The 17,055-nt window shown below is 35.3% G+C and overlaps 1 protein-coding gene across 1 annotated transcript in view; it reads left to right on the top strand.

Moving 5' to 3' along the window:
* LOC149770815 (transient receptor potential cation channel subfamily M member-like 2) overlaps nt 1-17,055 on the top strand; it is a gene marked incomplete at its 3' end in the record, with an annotated part of 128,969 nt that overhangs the window by 74,744 nt on the left and 37,170 nt on the right. The window contains exons 15-17 of the mRNA XM_089949083.1: nt 1,122-1,347; nt 2,792-2,902; nt 9,612-9,643. Of these exons, the coding sequence (XP_089805209.1) occupies nt 1,122-1,347; nt 2,792-2,902; nt 9,612-9,643 (369 nt within the window). The remainder of the gene's footprint in view (nt 1-1,121; nt 1,348-2,791; nt 2,903-9,611; nt 9,644-17,055) is intronic.

Here is a 17,055-nt window from a genome sequence, read left to right as displayed (position 1 = left end):
CTCCACCATGAAATAACAACAACAATCCTTCTGAAACGTTCGATGTTTTTTTTTTTATTATTTCAACAAAGCTTCTAAGGTGATTTGTGTGCCAAGAGTCCTAAATCTCTTTTTGGTGGCTTTTTAAGTTTGGCATTTATTTTGCTTGCAATTGGTTTTAGCTGCTCAGACTGAGCCAAACTTTAAATTTAAATTGAGGTCAATTGGTACAATATTAATAGAGCTAAACTGTTTCAATTAATGTGATCTAAGTTTATAAATCCCACTTAAGATCAGTACATGAACAAGACACTGGTTGGCTAAATATCAACTGTCGGTTGCCAGGGTTGCAAGAGAGCTGCCTCTGTTCTTTGGTGGGGTTTATCTACACTCAGCATCTGCTAGATCTAAAGTTAAATATTATTAATTTAAGTTTAGACTGCAGCATCTCTGATGGACTTGGTCTGGTGAAATACTTCTTATGTGTCTATGTCTTACTCTGTGTTTATTGCAATCTTGGAAGTTTAGTTGCAACCTTACAGTTAACAGATTTTATGCATATAATATTTGCAAATTACAATCAGTGTCCTAATTGCTGTGTCATATGTCATCTTTTGATGGTCAGGTGTCTGGGTTCACTTGAAGTTGATATAATTAGAACTTAAGTTACAGATTGCCAGTTAAAGATATTTACATATGTATGTTCTTTATATATATATATATATATATATATATATATATATATATATATATATATATATATATATATTTTTTTTTTGTGTGTGTGTGTGTGTGTGTGAGTAGAAACTCAGCCTATGGATTAGCTGAAGATTGAGTATTATCTAATGGATGCAACATTTGTAAACTTACATATCATCACTAGAATTACCTTGGATGACATATGATATATGATCAAGTTCTTTTTTAATGTTATTAGCAGGTTGTGATTTTGATTTTCCTTTTCTGATCCTTTATTATTATATTCTTTGTACCACAGCCATGAAGTTTGGTAACTTTTCGTAGACTCTTCAACCCTATCATAAAGATCACACATTTCAATCACATTATACATTTGGAGATGTTACCACAATGGGACGACACCACACTTTCACTGTTTCAGCTTGTTCTTTTACATTTTACAGTGAGTTTATGACTTTGGCCATTCAAGTTGCAGAAGAGTGTTATGAAGCTGATAATAAGACAACACAGGATCTGCTAATTCACCGGATGAAACAGTGGGGTAATGCAACATGCATAGAGATTGCTGTGAATGCACATGACAGAGGATTTATTTCCCAACAATTTTGCCTTGATCTGTTCGACAAAATCTGGATGGGTGGATTGAAGCAGAAAAATGGCAATATGATTGTAAGCAAAATTTCACATAAGATCTAGCCACATAAGATTCAGCCAAATGAATTCATGAATGCATTTCCTTTGCACACCTTAAGTTATCAATACACAGCAATGTTTGATTCTTAAAAACGGCATTGAAAATAACATTGAACAATGTTTCAACCATCATTGAAATACCTGAAATACTGCACAGTTATTGTCTACGTTAAACCTGCAATCTCTTGGTGCCCCCAACTGTTAAGATCATCAGGCCTTATGCGCTATGTATAACCCAGATGTAGATTAACAGATTATGTTGTATTCACTCAGTACCTGCCTTGGTAAATCCTTATGACTGATAAAGAATGAAACATGTAAAGCCATTTTCTTTTATAGAGTAAAAATTGCAACATGCTTCTTTTCTTCTAACAGTTAAATCTGGAAGTAAACATAATTCTATAGTTGAGTTCAGTGGTCTCATTGGAAGGCCATGCAATATACTCAGTCCAGACATGTGGAACAGCTCTATTGTTGTTTGGTCAAAACGGATTTACATGGCTTCAAACCCTCCATTGACATCTTGCTCTTGTTGTCAGTCAGGAGTTTTGCTCCCTCCAAATTCAATCCATATGGCCTTATATTTTGTAACGTTAATTCATTTGATGAATGCATTCTATTCAGGTTCACTTGGCACATTTGTTAAGATTCTTCTCGTCTGATTATGGATATGAAATCTGTCCATTGTCCTGATCATCAGTGGAATGACACTCAGCTGAAGGCAGAGATCGATACTAACTCCACATCCAGTGGTTCCACACCATACAGTGAATAAAATTTGACTAAATCCATCTTCTGACAATATTTTTAGTTGATATGACTCCAAGATGTCTTCCACTTTACTTTGCTCTGGAATGGACCATTCTTTGATAAAATTGTAGGATATCTTGATTAATATAAATACACCTTTTGCTTGTTTATACAAACTTAATCTTCTGTGCTGTATTTAGCTTGTGAAATAAAGTTTCATTTTTTTTATAAATACCCTCTCTGCACATCGACTGCATTAACCAGGATAATTGTTACCAAACTTCTAGATGGTAAGATTTTACTAGATAGGATTGTACCTACTGACAATTCTTTGCAAATAGAAGCATGATGCGCATATTAGTAATTCCAATAAATTAAGCATCATTTCGAATTTACAATTTTCAGGTGCTGCTAATTTAAATTCATCTACCAGTACCATCATTCTAATCCTTTAACAAGGTCAAGGTCATCTGAAAGTCATAGTTACATTCCCTACTCTGCATATTCTTTTTCATTTTGATATTATATGCATCCAAAGGATTGCTGTAATAGCTCTGAGAATAAATATTTCTCCTTATTGTAATGGTTCTGTTGTTACAGTCTCATTGCATATATTACAATCAATTAATTTTTTAAGGAGACATTAGACTAATTAACACTCCATTTTCAGCTACTGGCATGTATGGCTATTCCACCTTTGATCCCCTTGTTTGTACGCTTTGAGAAAAGAGAGGATGATCAACAGAATTCAAGTAATGAAGAGGGCAAAACCCAAATACAGGTTAAATTACTGCTGTTTTATCAAATACTCCTAGATTTGAATGCAATGACATGAATATGGAATGAACATATACTATTAATGTTTTCCATTTATCTTGTCCATTTTCTTAAATTTTGTTTATGACATTAATATGGATTGTTGGATTTCTTACATTATTTACAAGGTTATCACCTCTGATTTTTGGGCTCTCTGCAACATCATTTTATCCAGGATCATCCCATGTTAGCTAAATTTGGTATGCATATTTATTTTTATAAAGACGTTCAATGAATTTAAATTCCAACATCAGTTACAAGAGGTCCTATCCTGAAATGTCCATCTTATCTTTGGTGTCTGCATTATGAAATGTTAAAAATGAGACTTAGCTTGCAACTTTATACTCATGAAATATGAGTTTGACTTCCAGCGCTTTGAATCATTTACAGGAGTCTTCACACCTGATTGCATATCCATTTAACTTTATTTCTTCAATATAACTGTACTAAGGATCATTTGATTTAACATCATTAACCCCTGCTGCCACAATAACTCATTTTACTTTACCACCTGTATTTCCCGAGTGCCATAATAACGTGGTGCAGTTTACCTTGTTTGTGTCCCAGGTGCCATTTTTGCGTGGCAGTATTGGTCTTTGCCTGTATTCTGCATGATATGGTAAAGTGGCACAAACCATTAGTTGATTTCTTCTTCAAATATGTTATCCAATCATAATACCTTAGGAAAACTATTACCACCTGACGAATCCTGCACCCCCACATGATACTACTTTTAGCTAAATAGAGCTGAAAGTTGTGTGCCGACCTATGAGGCAGTGCGGCAGAGAGATCTCCCCTTAGGTATAAGACTTGGTTGCAAAGTGTAGGAATACGTACGTTACTACTTCTACTTGTGCGACACAACACACTCTCTCAAGAGAGAGAACCTGCAAGCCAGTTTCAGCTTGGAAGCATACCATTTTCATCTGGATGAGTCCTTTCACCTCAAACTAAAGTAATTCCATCTCTTTTTCCAACTTTTCTCTCTTCCTTACACCAATAAAGTTGTTTCTTTCAATTCCTAACACTTTGTCATCTGTGCATATTTTTGAGTTCTTTGTCACCTGCACAGGCGGCCAATACATCTTCACAGGATAGGTTTGGGTTGCAATAATTTGTATGCATGCAAGTTGTCACCTTGTTATAGCTGTTTAACTTCTTCATTTCTGGTAACAAAAGACAACCGTTCTTTACCAAGGCATACATTAATGCAGTAACACCATGCTTCCATGAGTTACTTGTATAGCCTGTCTTGGAGCCTTTCTAAAGGTAGGATTATCTTTTTTTGTATTTTATATTATACATTAAAATATATAACCTTTGTTGGTATGTCTGCTAAGTTTTTTACCTCTGTCTGCTGTCTTTTTGTCAAGACATCATGCTTCAGTGACTCTTCCTGTCCATGCCATCCTTGACCTCTCCCACACGTATTATTGGCATTAAATCGTCTGCTATCACAACTGTTTTGTCTAGGTAACTGTCATTTGGTCGGCTCATTGCTTTATCAGTATCCAAACAAAAGAGGTGCATGCATATAGCCATATATGTATTACCATGATATTCACTGTACACTTCTGTGCTTATTGGACTGCCTATTATCATTTACCGGGCCAGCTTTAAGTTCTAGCTCTGTACAGACATTGAGTATAAGCTGACATGTGCAGGGTTCCAATGTTTATATTTTCTGCTCATTATATTAACAGGTTCAATCTATGGGCAAAACATGAAAACATGTTGTGAAAGACGATAATATCATCAGGCTGCATGCTGATCTTTCCTCACTGCAAGATTTTATGGTGGACAAGGGAGATAATTTGACTCTTCACCCTTTAGCCATGAAGCATTGGAAATCAAGACGATCAGAAACAATTCCAGCACCCAAGTCACTACCTCCAGACCCAGCATTATTGCCAACTCCTATCGGCCTTGCCTCCTCAGGTTTCATTTCCATTTATATTTCAGAATAGCAAGAGAAAGAGTTCATCAAACGGCCATCTCTTTCCTCTCACTCAGTAGATACACGGACCAGATACATGGATCAAACATCCCGTAATTTGCCTCGACATTATGATTCAGACAACGCTCCTCCCAAGTGGATGGCCTATTTCTGTTGCAACTGGCCTAGGCTATATTCTAGGGATCATGAATGTCAACAGTAACCAATTTAAATGGCTCAATCAAGAACAGTTCTACCCCCACTACGTCGAACCAGACGTACACCGACATGTCCAGGGATCAGTCCAACCCATATGCCACCTGAAGAATCTCTTTCAGAACAATGCCTTAATTAGTTCCTCACACTTTAAAGACATCGCTTCGAAAGTCTCTCTACACTCTGCCATGAGAAGAGACTCTTTGCTTAGTAACTGTTTTCAGGTCATGGTTTCTTTTATCGTAAACACAGCTCTACCCCCAGTACGTTGAATCAGACTTACACCGACATGTCCAGGGATCAGTCCAACCCATATGCCACCTCAAAACTCTCTTTCAGCACAATGCCTTAATTTGTTCCTCACTCTTCAAAAGACATCGCTTTGTAAATCTCTCTACACCCTGCCATGAGAAGAGACTCTTTACTCCTTAATCATCTTCCGGTCATGGTTTCTAATTTGGGACATTCTACGAGCTTTGTGAGTGGCTGATCTCGTCACTCTTCACCTGCTAAGTCCCAGGCATCATGGAAGTTCTAAGCCTCACCTCATGCCACCAAGGACAATGATGCTTTCTCTTAAAGGATGTTGTCAGTTCTTGCCTATATGGTGTCACATGAAGATTCAGCCTTCCGGGCCTCCATCAATGAAGTTTTACACTTTTTACCTCTGAGTTCTGTCCACCTCCTCCCACACCAACACCTAACTGGACCAGAGTTCAAGTAACTGTTGATGTCATGACAAAGAAGGAGGAACCTAACTTAAGCAACTTCCACAGTTTGCAAGAGTTACAGGCATTCTGAACTGTCTTCACCATGAATTGCATGATCCCAGCATCAATAGACTTGTCTTCACACAAAAGCGCATTCCATATAACTTAAATTGGCAGTTCTACCTTTGCCGTATGCCAGCCTTTCACTTATATACCCCGGCACCACAATATTGCTGCTTTGGGGATAACCAAACTATGCTCCATACGGATGGAATGGATGGCCTTTGATGACATTCATCACTTACTGCACAATATTGTAGCTGTTGGACTTTATTTCCATGGTTATCTTCCGATAGGCAGAAAATAGTATACCCCCTCCCAATTTGAATACCACAGGACATGCATGGGAGTCAATCTCAAGAAAGGCCCATGTTTTAAATAGAGTTGCCCAACACACCCTGGCCAATGCCATAACCGCAGCTACCAATCTACAATTGGCATAACATGACTTGTAACACTCTACCTCAATTTTCCTGAAGGATCACCATAAGGCCATACTGCGGGCGCAACCTTTATCTTCCGACCTTTTGTTTAATTGCCAGGATGAAGAAGTCAGCAAAGAAGGCACCAAGGAGACAAACTTCCCTCCCCCCACCACAACGTAGTTACAGGGACAATACGGTGAATCGTGAATGGGACCCAACAGCCACACATAGGATACAAATCGCTAGAAAACTTTCTTACCAAAGCTCCAAAGAACCCTATCCGCATGAGAATGTCCTCGCCTCCTGGGCTTATACGGCAGTGGACCTCCTCACCCTAGGATACATTATTCTGCACCCATTGCAAATACTTCTTCTGTCTCAGTGGAGACCCAACGTTTGTTAACTGGACCAACCTCTCACCATCTGCGACCAAATGAGGCACCATCTGCAACCTTGGAACAACCTAACTTGCCTCATGGCAGTTATATCTCTACAAGTAGCGCCGCCCAAGATTAAAAGTTGTACCAACGCCAGAGCGGAGGGCTGGGGAACTCACCTGCTACTATCCGTTCAGGAAGCCAGTGGTGCATGGTCTCCCCATGAAGGCCTTCTGCACGTCAGTCTTCTAGAGATGAAGGCCATGGTGCCATTTCACTGATGACATGAATGTTTAACTGGCACGTTAGGCCTGATTCTGTCTGACAACTCTACAATAGAGACTTATCTCAAACGACAAGGATGAACCAAGTCCCCAGACCTTTTGGTGTGATACTTTTTAAGGTGGTATTGTCAACAACAAATCCACACGTTTGCCATATCCAAATATGCCTCATTGTTCTGGCCGACACTTTGTCACAGAACAATCAACTAATACAGACGGAATGGTCTCTCCATCCCTCGGTTTTCACTCAGATCTGTACCCGATGGGAATGACCATTGGTGGACTTGTTTTTGACTAGGTGGAATGCCAAACTCCCAACCTATTTCTCTCTCTCCAGGTCCAGACCCAAGAGCATTTGCAGTCTACACCCTATCATTGGATTGGTACAACCTGAATGCTTATACCTACCCTCCAACACTCTGATTCCTAAATGATACATAAAGCAAAGGAATCAGCCTGTTGCCTCATCCTCATCACACCACTCTGAAAGGAGAAGTCCTGGATCAATTAATCTTGCATCAGAAACTCTTTAAAGACCATCCACTCTGAAACGCATAAAAAGGCAACTGGCACATTTTCACCCAGTGATGCATAAATGAACATAACCTGCCTCTGCTGGCTCTTTGAAGAGAGAAAGTTAGCACTGAGTATGATAAAAGGTTAGCACATGCACCTTTCATCATCATGGGAGAGAGGATATTGGACAAAAGGAGGACTTTTCGACCTACTTGCATACTTTGAGTATACACGGCCAAAAATGTTAACTCTATCTGCATAGAGGACCCTATCTTGTGTATTAACCTTGCTGAACAAGACACATTTTGACCCAATTTCAAGTGCCTCTCTGGTGCACCTTTCATGCTTCCTTATGACGCTAGCGATGGCAGGCAGAAGTAGCAAAATACATGCCATATCAGCAGGCTCGAACTACATGAAGGTCTGACAAGACAGGTCAGTCTTACTTATGATGGCAGCCTCCTTCATCACCAAGAACCACCTCCCTTCACAGGGTAACCAGACTATTGTCATGAAACAAATCTGGATACATCAACTGAAGGCCACCTGCAAGACCCATTCTGGGCTTTGAAGTGGTACCTTAGTAAAAGAGAGTCTTTGCATCCAGGTAGATTATTCCTCTTTCTACCTCTCAAGACAGGACAGGAAGATATCCTAACAGTGACTATCTTATCCTGGATTAAATGGGTTATTCCCTCAGCACAGAGAAATAACCCCAGCTCAAATGAATTTATGCATTTTAGCTCCGGAGGTTAGAGCAGTTGCCGGCCTAGTATTCGATTGGAACTATTCCCTAACCGACTTCATTCAGGATGTGGAATGGAGATCAGAATCCACATTCTGTCACTTTTATCTCCAAGATCTACCATCCCATAGGGCCCAAATTGATTTGGTTGGACCTGTATCCACAGCTTAACAGGTCACCCTACCGGGTTGATAGACAGCTTCGTAAGTTGTGGCTTCACAACTTCTGCTGGATTTTTGGGGGAAATTTTTTCCCCCTCCTGTCTGGTTACCTAGAAGCTGTCTCACATATCTTCTGGGATCGGAGATGGTATCTCTGGGGTAATGGAATTTACCTCCCTCCACCTTTTACCTATTTTCCTAAGGCATTTTGATTATGTAATGTATGTGAAGAAGAAATGTGAATACTTACCCAATCATAATACACAGACACTCTCCCACCCTGCCCGTAGTTACATCTATAGAGAGCGTGCCTGTACTCCAGAAGTAACTGATGTACTTCTACACTTTGCCACCAAATCAGTTTTAGATTAGATAGATGCAGTAAATACTGGAGCACGAAGGGAAATATTTGACTGTGACAGTGCCAGAAATAGTGGAGTTATTTAGATTTGAAATTGATGTAAAATGATGCGAATGAGTTCAAAGTTATCTTACAGACTGTGATGGAGAATTTTCTAGAATCGGTAAATATTTGGGAAAATAATTCTGACTTTGTTCGAAGTGTTTTGTTATTCAAGTTCATATACAGTTTTATTCTCAAGGGAGAAAGACACTATTGCCTCTGATTTTGTTTAATATGTCCATCTTTGTTTAACCCATATGATTGGGCAGTGCGGCATACCAGTCCCTTTCAGTCTGACAGCAGCATCATCAAACGTCTGTAAGGTCTCAGTTAAAGTTTGGTACCTGCATATTGTTTCTAAACCCTGGCCTTTATATTAAATCTTAAAAAAGAAGTATTTGACCTAGCCCCATCCTTGAATGATTCCCTTGCAAGAGTTGTTCATTTGTCCGAGTTATTGATTTGTCTGAAAGACATAAACAGTGTAGCAGATGGCACAGGTGACTGAGAGTTAAACCAGAAATAGTTAAGAGAATGTGTGAGACGTTGTTAACCAAGGACATATAGTAATACATAGCATATTCATTTGTTGGTATTTTTAATCCAATCACAGCTTATGTTTGCAGTGTACATTAGAACTTATAAATAATGTTCCCTTGGGTTTCATCATAACAATTAATACAAGTAAATATCCAAATTTCAGTGTAATATTTTTACCCTTTACATTTTATGTTGCAGTATATTTTGTTGATGCTTAATAGCAATTTCCTGCTTTTTATATTATTTGGTTTATTTGTGTTATTTTTCTGTTTCCATATATCCACTGACGCATGCAATCCAGAAAGCCATGTGCTGTTTTTCATCACAAAGATGGTAAATGGTCTTGTTACACCTTTCCCTAGTGTATGCATTCTTTTGTTTTTTGACAGTGGATCTTTAAACTCTTTTGCTTTTTGTTAATTTCATTATCATGAATGATAGCTGAGTACATTTTAGGTCTTAACCCTTTACCTCATGCAAGTGCCTTTGGACGTCTCTACTCCATTTGCATGGAAGTGCTTTTGGACACCTCTACCTGATTCGCAAAGAAGTGCCTTTTAATGCTTTTACACCATTCTCATGGAAGCGCCTGTTGATGCCTGCTGTAGACATCAGCCATTTTTAATGGGTTTTCGTAGCGTCACCTTTGGAGGAAAATCCCCATTTAGATGCTATATTGATTAGTGTGAACTACCATTACATCAGATCACATGGGTTGATGTTTATGCTCTGGTCGAAATCTGCTTCTTAATGTAACTGGGTTGTATTCTCCACTCTCCAAGATGGAGGCCGCGGATTTTGTTCAGTACTTACTCGAGTTTTCACGATTAGAATCACAACTATGAAAGCTTAAATAACTTAGGTAAATGCTCTGATATTGATGTAGGCAGCAATTAGTTTTGATAAATTATCAAATTCAGATGATTTAGTGATGTAGACGCAGACAAAGAACTTGTAAATTTCGAGTATGAGAAATGGCAGTTACGGTTGATTACGCAGCTTCACTGACTTGATGGTGAACGAGTTCTCTCAAGATTTTAAAGCACATACAAATTCTTCTGTGAAACATAAGTATACAGCTATAACGATCAGATTTTACTCTTAAATCTTTCCATACATTATATATGTGTACCAAAAATGTAAAATGGTTAAAATTGCCGTTAAACGTAACATATACCACAATGCTTAACAGTTAACAGACAGGCCTATTTTTATGGAGTCGAATAGGTTACACGTGTTCTGTTTATAACACACTGCACTGGGTAACTTTGCTACCTGTATATCGAAGGGCTAAAACACCATACACTCTATGAGGTAACGGGCTAAAGCAACAGATTGTATTATTAGTTTTCATTACATTCATCTTTAAATTGACCAACAACTTTTTTATTCTTTGTACTATATAAAAGTTGATTACTTGGATAAACATGTATTAAATAATGAACCAATGTTTTTCACATCATCATACATATTATCAGTTTTTATACATACTATTAAACTATCAGAGGCTGTTTGTAGTAATTAAACAGTTTTTTGTATATCCTGCTTTAAAGTTATTATAATAAAGTCCAGTATTGATTGGCCACAATAAATTGGTCAGTTTAGCATTAATTTTGATTAAACACTATGGACATCTCTGAATTGTTCCGTAAATATATTTTCTGGGTATGGGTTGTTTTCACAGACGTCACGATTTTGTAAGCAGATAGCCACAATGCAACAAACGCGTACCTTGCGCTGCCATTTTGAGTCCCTAACAAACCTTTATGAACACCAGCCATCACGTATATTCAACATAAGAATCTAATTTAATTGTCGATTAGGATATTTACTTAATCAAATCGATACATAGATTATACTTAAAATTATGTGCCCCTATAGCACGAAAATAAAAATAAAACTAAGTTACCTGGCTTGTATCGAAAGACAGAAGAGTGAAGTTAAACCATAATCGTGCATATTGCTATTAAATAGAAATAGTTATTTTTTTATACAGACAATATCTTCTTTTTAAAAAAATGTGTTTTGTGTGATGTCCCTAAGTTTGTATCTTTGAGAGAGTGATTCCAGACAATAATCTTCGGGATACAATAACAGTTATGGAAATATAATTTCATAGCATGTGTATTATGCCAAAACGTTTATGCACAAATACTTTTTGCAAAAATGTGCATATGCCAAATACAGTTGACAAACCAGTTTTAATTCGTACGGTCAAATATTGTATTTGTGGTGGAGATGATGGATGTAGGATGATATTTTATGAAAGCGATAACAGTTCAAAGAAGTTTCGTCTAAAATTAAACCTTAGTTTAGCCTAACTTAGTATGACTTTGTACCAAATGTCAAAACTGATTACTCTTGAAATACTTTAGAAATATGAAAAAATATATATTAACAATTGGCTTTTTAGCTTGAACTATAATCAGATGATTGATTTCATCCCATGTAAATTCAAAATCGTTACATGTTTTTACTTGTTTTTGTATCCATTTGCTTATGCGTCTATTTATTGATGGATCTATTTGTTATGAAAGAATAACAAAGACGGTTGAAATTTCAATGCTTTACTTGAAGAAAAAAGGGGGAAAAGTCACGCATTTGGTCTCGTGAAGTTGACATGTACAAGGGAGTGTGACGTAATATTATATCCTTGTGCACAAAATGAAACATACCTTCATTATTATGTAGGATAAACAATGTTGGTAGGTGCTGGTTTGTGTGGCTAGAGAATAAAAATGGCAGATATGGAAGTACACACGTTTTGTGACATCATGTGAAAACAACGGATAAATCAAGGACTTTTTATTGGTGGCCTAATTTTATCATTGTATCAGGTCTAACTAGCTTAGTATTAGTTCTTTTTCTTAGGTTGTTCATTTCTCAAATTCAGTCAAATTATGTTCTTAGATTGCCATTGATTTAAATATATGACACCATTAGTTTTCTTGATTAAACTCTAGTACTGTAAGCACTTTTGTTACTTCAATATGAAGGTATGGATATAATGTTATATTTATCTTTATTCATTAAATTCATTACTAATTTATCACAATTGATATGTTTACTACATCGATATTATGTTAACTTAGTTCATCGTAGTTACGTAACCATTCCTCTTTAACAGCAAATGTTTTCACAACTATGTACAACAGGAAGATTTTTAGGATTCCCCAAATCAACCTTTAATATATAATTATTTCTAAAAGCATCTGGTAATTTATCTCGTGAACTTCAATTAAATTCAGAAATTAGTAAAGATTACCTATGTCAGATGCGTACACATTGTATTCAGGATAAATTGTCCAACTATTTTGATTATGTTTATGATAATTACTAACCATAAAATCATTAGCTATAATTTTTATAAAATTGAAATGCCACCACTTAATCTCTTTCCGGTAAATAAATGCAAATCAAATATCGGTTAGTAATTGTAATTTAGATTGTGTTGTGTTTAACAAAGCATTCAATACTCCTGGTGAACTGAAATAATAATCAGGGTTTAGGCCATAATATTCAGTACCCCTATTTCTAAAATGATCAGATACATCAACAAGCAACAGACCATTAGTTTTAAAAATATATCATGATATTCACCAAACTAGTTTATTTTACACATTTTCTAAACTTTTCTGTGCAATGTCATAACTTTTATCAGATTTTCCCAATTTATTCAATAATGAATAAAACTTTTCTACTATTCATAAAAAATATCAACAGAATTTTAAATTGTAATACCTTCTCGAGCTAATAATTTGATTTTTTCTTGAGTTGTAAATTTACTTGTCAATGACCTTATTTAATTCCTTCGCAATCAATAGCATATTGTTTCTAAAGTTCATTAGTACTAAAGCTATGCAAACATCAACATGTATTTTGCCCTGTTATTGGCTACTGTTTGTATGCAAATCTTGAGATATTTTGAATTAAAATAAAAATGATATTTTTTCCTGATACTTCTAACATGTCAGCATTTTTCTCCTTAGTGATTTTTCAGGGACATACTTAATTTTCTTATCCAAAAACATGAATAGCTATTTTGGCATTCAGATTTTCATATTATAATGTGATTTATTAATTTTATTGTGAATTTAACATCAGGGTTTGCATGATGTAATGCCACTAACACAGACCGCATAAACAATCTTTTTCTTTATTTTTAATATTAATCCATTCTATGTTGAATGCAAATTATTTTAGTGGCCATATTCCTGATCAAATTATATTTTCATTCAGTGTAAGAAGTCATTTAGAGCCTAATTATATGAAAAAACTTCAACAGCTTCTTCTAATTCCAACCTGTATCAATGGATGTATGACTGGTGCCATTTTCAGTTAATTCCATTATCCTTACATTTATGTTTCAATTAGCATATTTTAATGCGATTTTACATTTTGCATCAGTATTTACATGTAGATCCATACCATGGATATCTGCAATTTGTTGTCCCATACTTTAAAAAAGGTTTGCAAGTCATTTTCCTTATATTTATTTTATACGATCATACACATAATCCTCTATAGCATGATTTGTGACAGTTTTTAACAGATTTCGGTGGTCATTATTGCTAGTTCAAATTGTTTATCATCTGGTGATGATTTTGTTGTTTGATATTTTTAAATTTTGTTTGATGTTTGTAATGGTTTTATTGTTTTTGTCTTGGGCACTGCTCTAATTGTTTTATTAGCTAGCTCATGGGATGATCTGTTGTCTGTCGCCCAGCTCTCATCTATCCATCGGTCCATCTGTTAGCACAGTTTGTTATTGCTACTCCTCCTAAAGTACTTGCCTCAAGACTGTACACATTTTCACAGGTCTAATTGGTCCTAAATGAAAATGGTGCTTCTCAGACATCAAGATATATGGCTGCCATAGCAGTCACCTGGATAATTGTGTTTTTGATTCTCTTTCTGAAAGGATGCTCATATTAACATGGGGTTTTCATTGCAAGACTTCTTATGATGCCAGATTGGCCCTGAATCAAAACTGTGCTAATAACAGCAATACCACCACATATAGGTTCTTGACCTAATTATAATACAATATACATAATACCACCAGAAATAGAAATCTTTATTTAGAAATACCCTATATTTTTTGGTAATAAAATACAAATACTACCATGAGAAATACTAAACTTAATCAATTTACATGCACCTGACCTATGTGCTAACGAAATAGAAACAACTCCACCAAAAACTGGGCAACTGATTAGTTTAAAAAAATTATGTTCATATGATAAATTAAAAACACTACCTCCATGCGTAGGAAATCTACATACGGCACAACCTTGCCGTATGGTCTGATGAATTAGAAGTTCCAATAAAGATATTTATGTTGATAGAGGACAATGAATCAATTTTTTAAAAAAAAAGGTTTATAGAAATTATGAAATTACATATGGTATTAATCTAGACAACAAGAGAAGCAAGAACTAGTTTCATAATTATGTTTTTAAATTACAAGATATTTACAAGTTAAAAAGAACCACAAAATGTTAAAATATTTTCTCGGAAACTTTAAAGCTTTATAACATCATTAATGATATACTGGAATTAAAAAGATTTTTTTTTAAAAAAGAGTGTCGTTTATTAAGGAATAAAATTAAAATGCAACTTTAGGCATTTGTTATTTCAAAATTCAATTTTATTTTTAAAAAAAAATTAAGTTAAAATTTTAAAATGTGTGTTTGTTCAAGCTATCATTATATTTGATTTCGGTTTAATCAGTTGTTTCTTGTTTGGATTAATTAATTAAAATATTATTTCCATTCTTTTTATGGTTAATGTTATTGTGTAGTCCTACTCAGGCTCGTTATTCAATTATTTTAATAGTATTTATTATATTTCCTTTTGTAATACAATCAACTCATGTATAAATAACATTTCTTCCATGTATAATATACAGTTATATAGTATAAAAAAGTTATAATATTTATGAAAATTAACTAATTTTATTGATGTAGAATTAGACATTACTAAATATATGACAAGAAATAATGTTATAAATTTAGAAAAATAATCAGAGGAATATATTACCTTTGGTATTGGATTGCAACTTGGGGCATCAACAATATTACAAATTCTGAGCATCATAAGTTTTAAAAATGTATATTTAGGATGCCTTTTAGTGCATATTTTGCAATAATATAAATGAATGCAAAGGATAATGTTAACATTCATATGTCAGATTTTTAAAGGTTAACAGTCTATGACAAATGAATTAGAATGAATAAAGCTTGATAATCAATTGTAGAAATAAGATGATATTTAGTTGTAGATACAGTGAATGGTGATCCTATTTAAAAACACAGCTCACAAATTGCTGGGTATGATGATTTTACAGCGGAGAAAGATTTACATTGAAATTAGATAACAACACAGTATAACAACATATGTTGATAAAGAAACATCATGTGATTATCACAACACTAAGTACATGTTGATTATTCAGGTCGAATGGCAATACTCTTAGATTTGGAACAAATGAGTAACAAGAAAGAGGTTTTCGAACACTATCAATTAAGACATTACTCTTATTATAAATATTAAAAAGCCTGTTAGTATTACCGATTGTGTGTAAATAAACTCTTCATGGATGATGGTAATGTTAAACATTATAACATAATCAAGCCACTTACGTTAAAAATTAGTGATAGATATTAATATTAAATAGGAATGATAATTTTATTAAAAATATTAAAGATCCAGTTGATGATTTAGATGGTAATATTAAACATTGATGTTGGCCCAAACTATACTTTAACCAAAACTACTTACATAACTCCACTCTGATGGCCAAGGGTTAGAGTGTCTGCCTCGGATGAAGGAGGCAGCAGGTTCGAACACTGGCCAAGTCATGCCAAAGACTTATAAAAATAGTACTAACAGCTGCCTCACTAGGCATTCAGCATTAAAGGTTAGTGTTAGGACTGGTCAGCCTGGTGTCAGGATAATGTGACTGGGTGGGACATCATGCTTCATGTCTGTGGCATGATGTCCCAGTGCTAGACGTCACTATAAACTGCCACACTGCGGATATTGTAGGGATATGACTGAAAAATTGTTAAAGGTATGTTAAAAATCCAATCACACACACACCACTTACATAACAAAAAGACTGGTGATACAGTAAAAAGTGGCTTAAATAAGGAATTACAAAAAGTAAGATATTCATGTACCCCAACAGACAACAATGACCTAAGAATTAAATTATACGTGCATACATTATTAACTAATCCTGAAACAGAAGCAGTAATCAATGAATATAAGGGTGACTTTGTTTTTACTTGGACCAATAATCTATTTAAAATGTTTCATCTTCAGCTGTTAAAAAATGGCTAACATCACCTAAGGAGAAATATCTAATCGAAACATCTTTTAGTTTTTAAATAGATAAAACAGAAAATACCTCTGCAGACTTTACATTTCTAAGGGCTGTATTAAAGGGTATAAGACAGTTTTCCCCAACATTTTTGAGTATGAGACACTCTTAACTTAAACAAAAAAAAATGTGTGGACCCCCATATCCTAGTAGTAATACTGTTAGGCTCCATTAATATAGAAAATGCATACCCTATTTAATAACCCTGTTGACCCCCCCTTGGGCATCTGCAGCCGACAGGTTGGAAACCATGGTGTAAAAAAATGGACAATGTGATAATTGATGAATCAAAAGTAACAAACGTTAAGTAGAGTATTGTATATGCCTGTTAAAGCATGTACAAAGAACTTGCTTATCA

This window comes from Sinohyriopsis cumingii, unplaced genomic scaffold (assembly GCF_028554795.1).
Source record: "Sinohyriopsis cumingii isolate HCF-2022 unplaced genomic scaffold, ASM2855479v2 utg002282l, whole genome shotgun sequence".
NCBI classification, from domain to species: Eukaryota; Metazoa; Mollusca; class Bivalvia; order Unionida; family Unionidae; genus Sinohyriopsis; species Sinohyriopsis cumingii.
The sequence above is the reverse complement of the archived record's forward strand: the minus strand, read 5'-3'. Positions and strand labels throughout refer to the sequence as shown.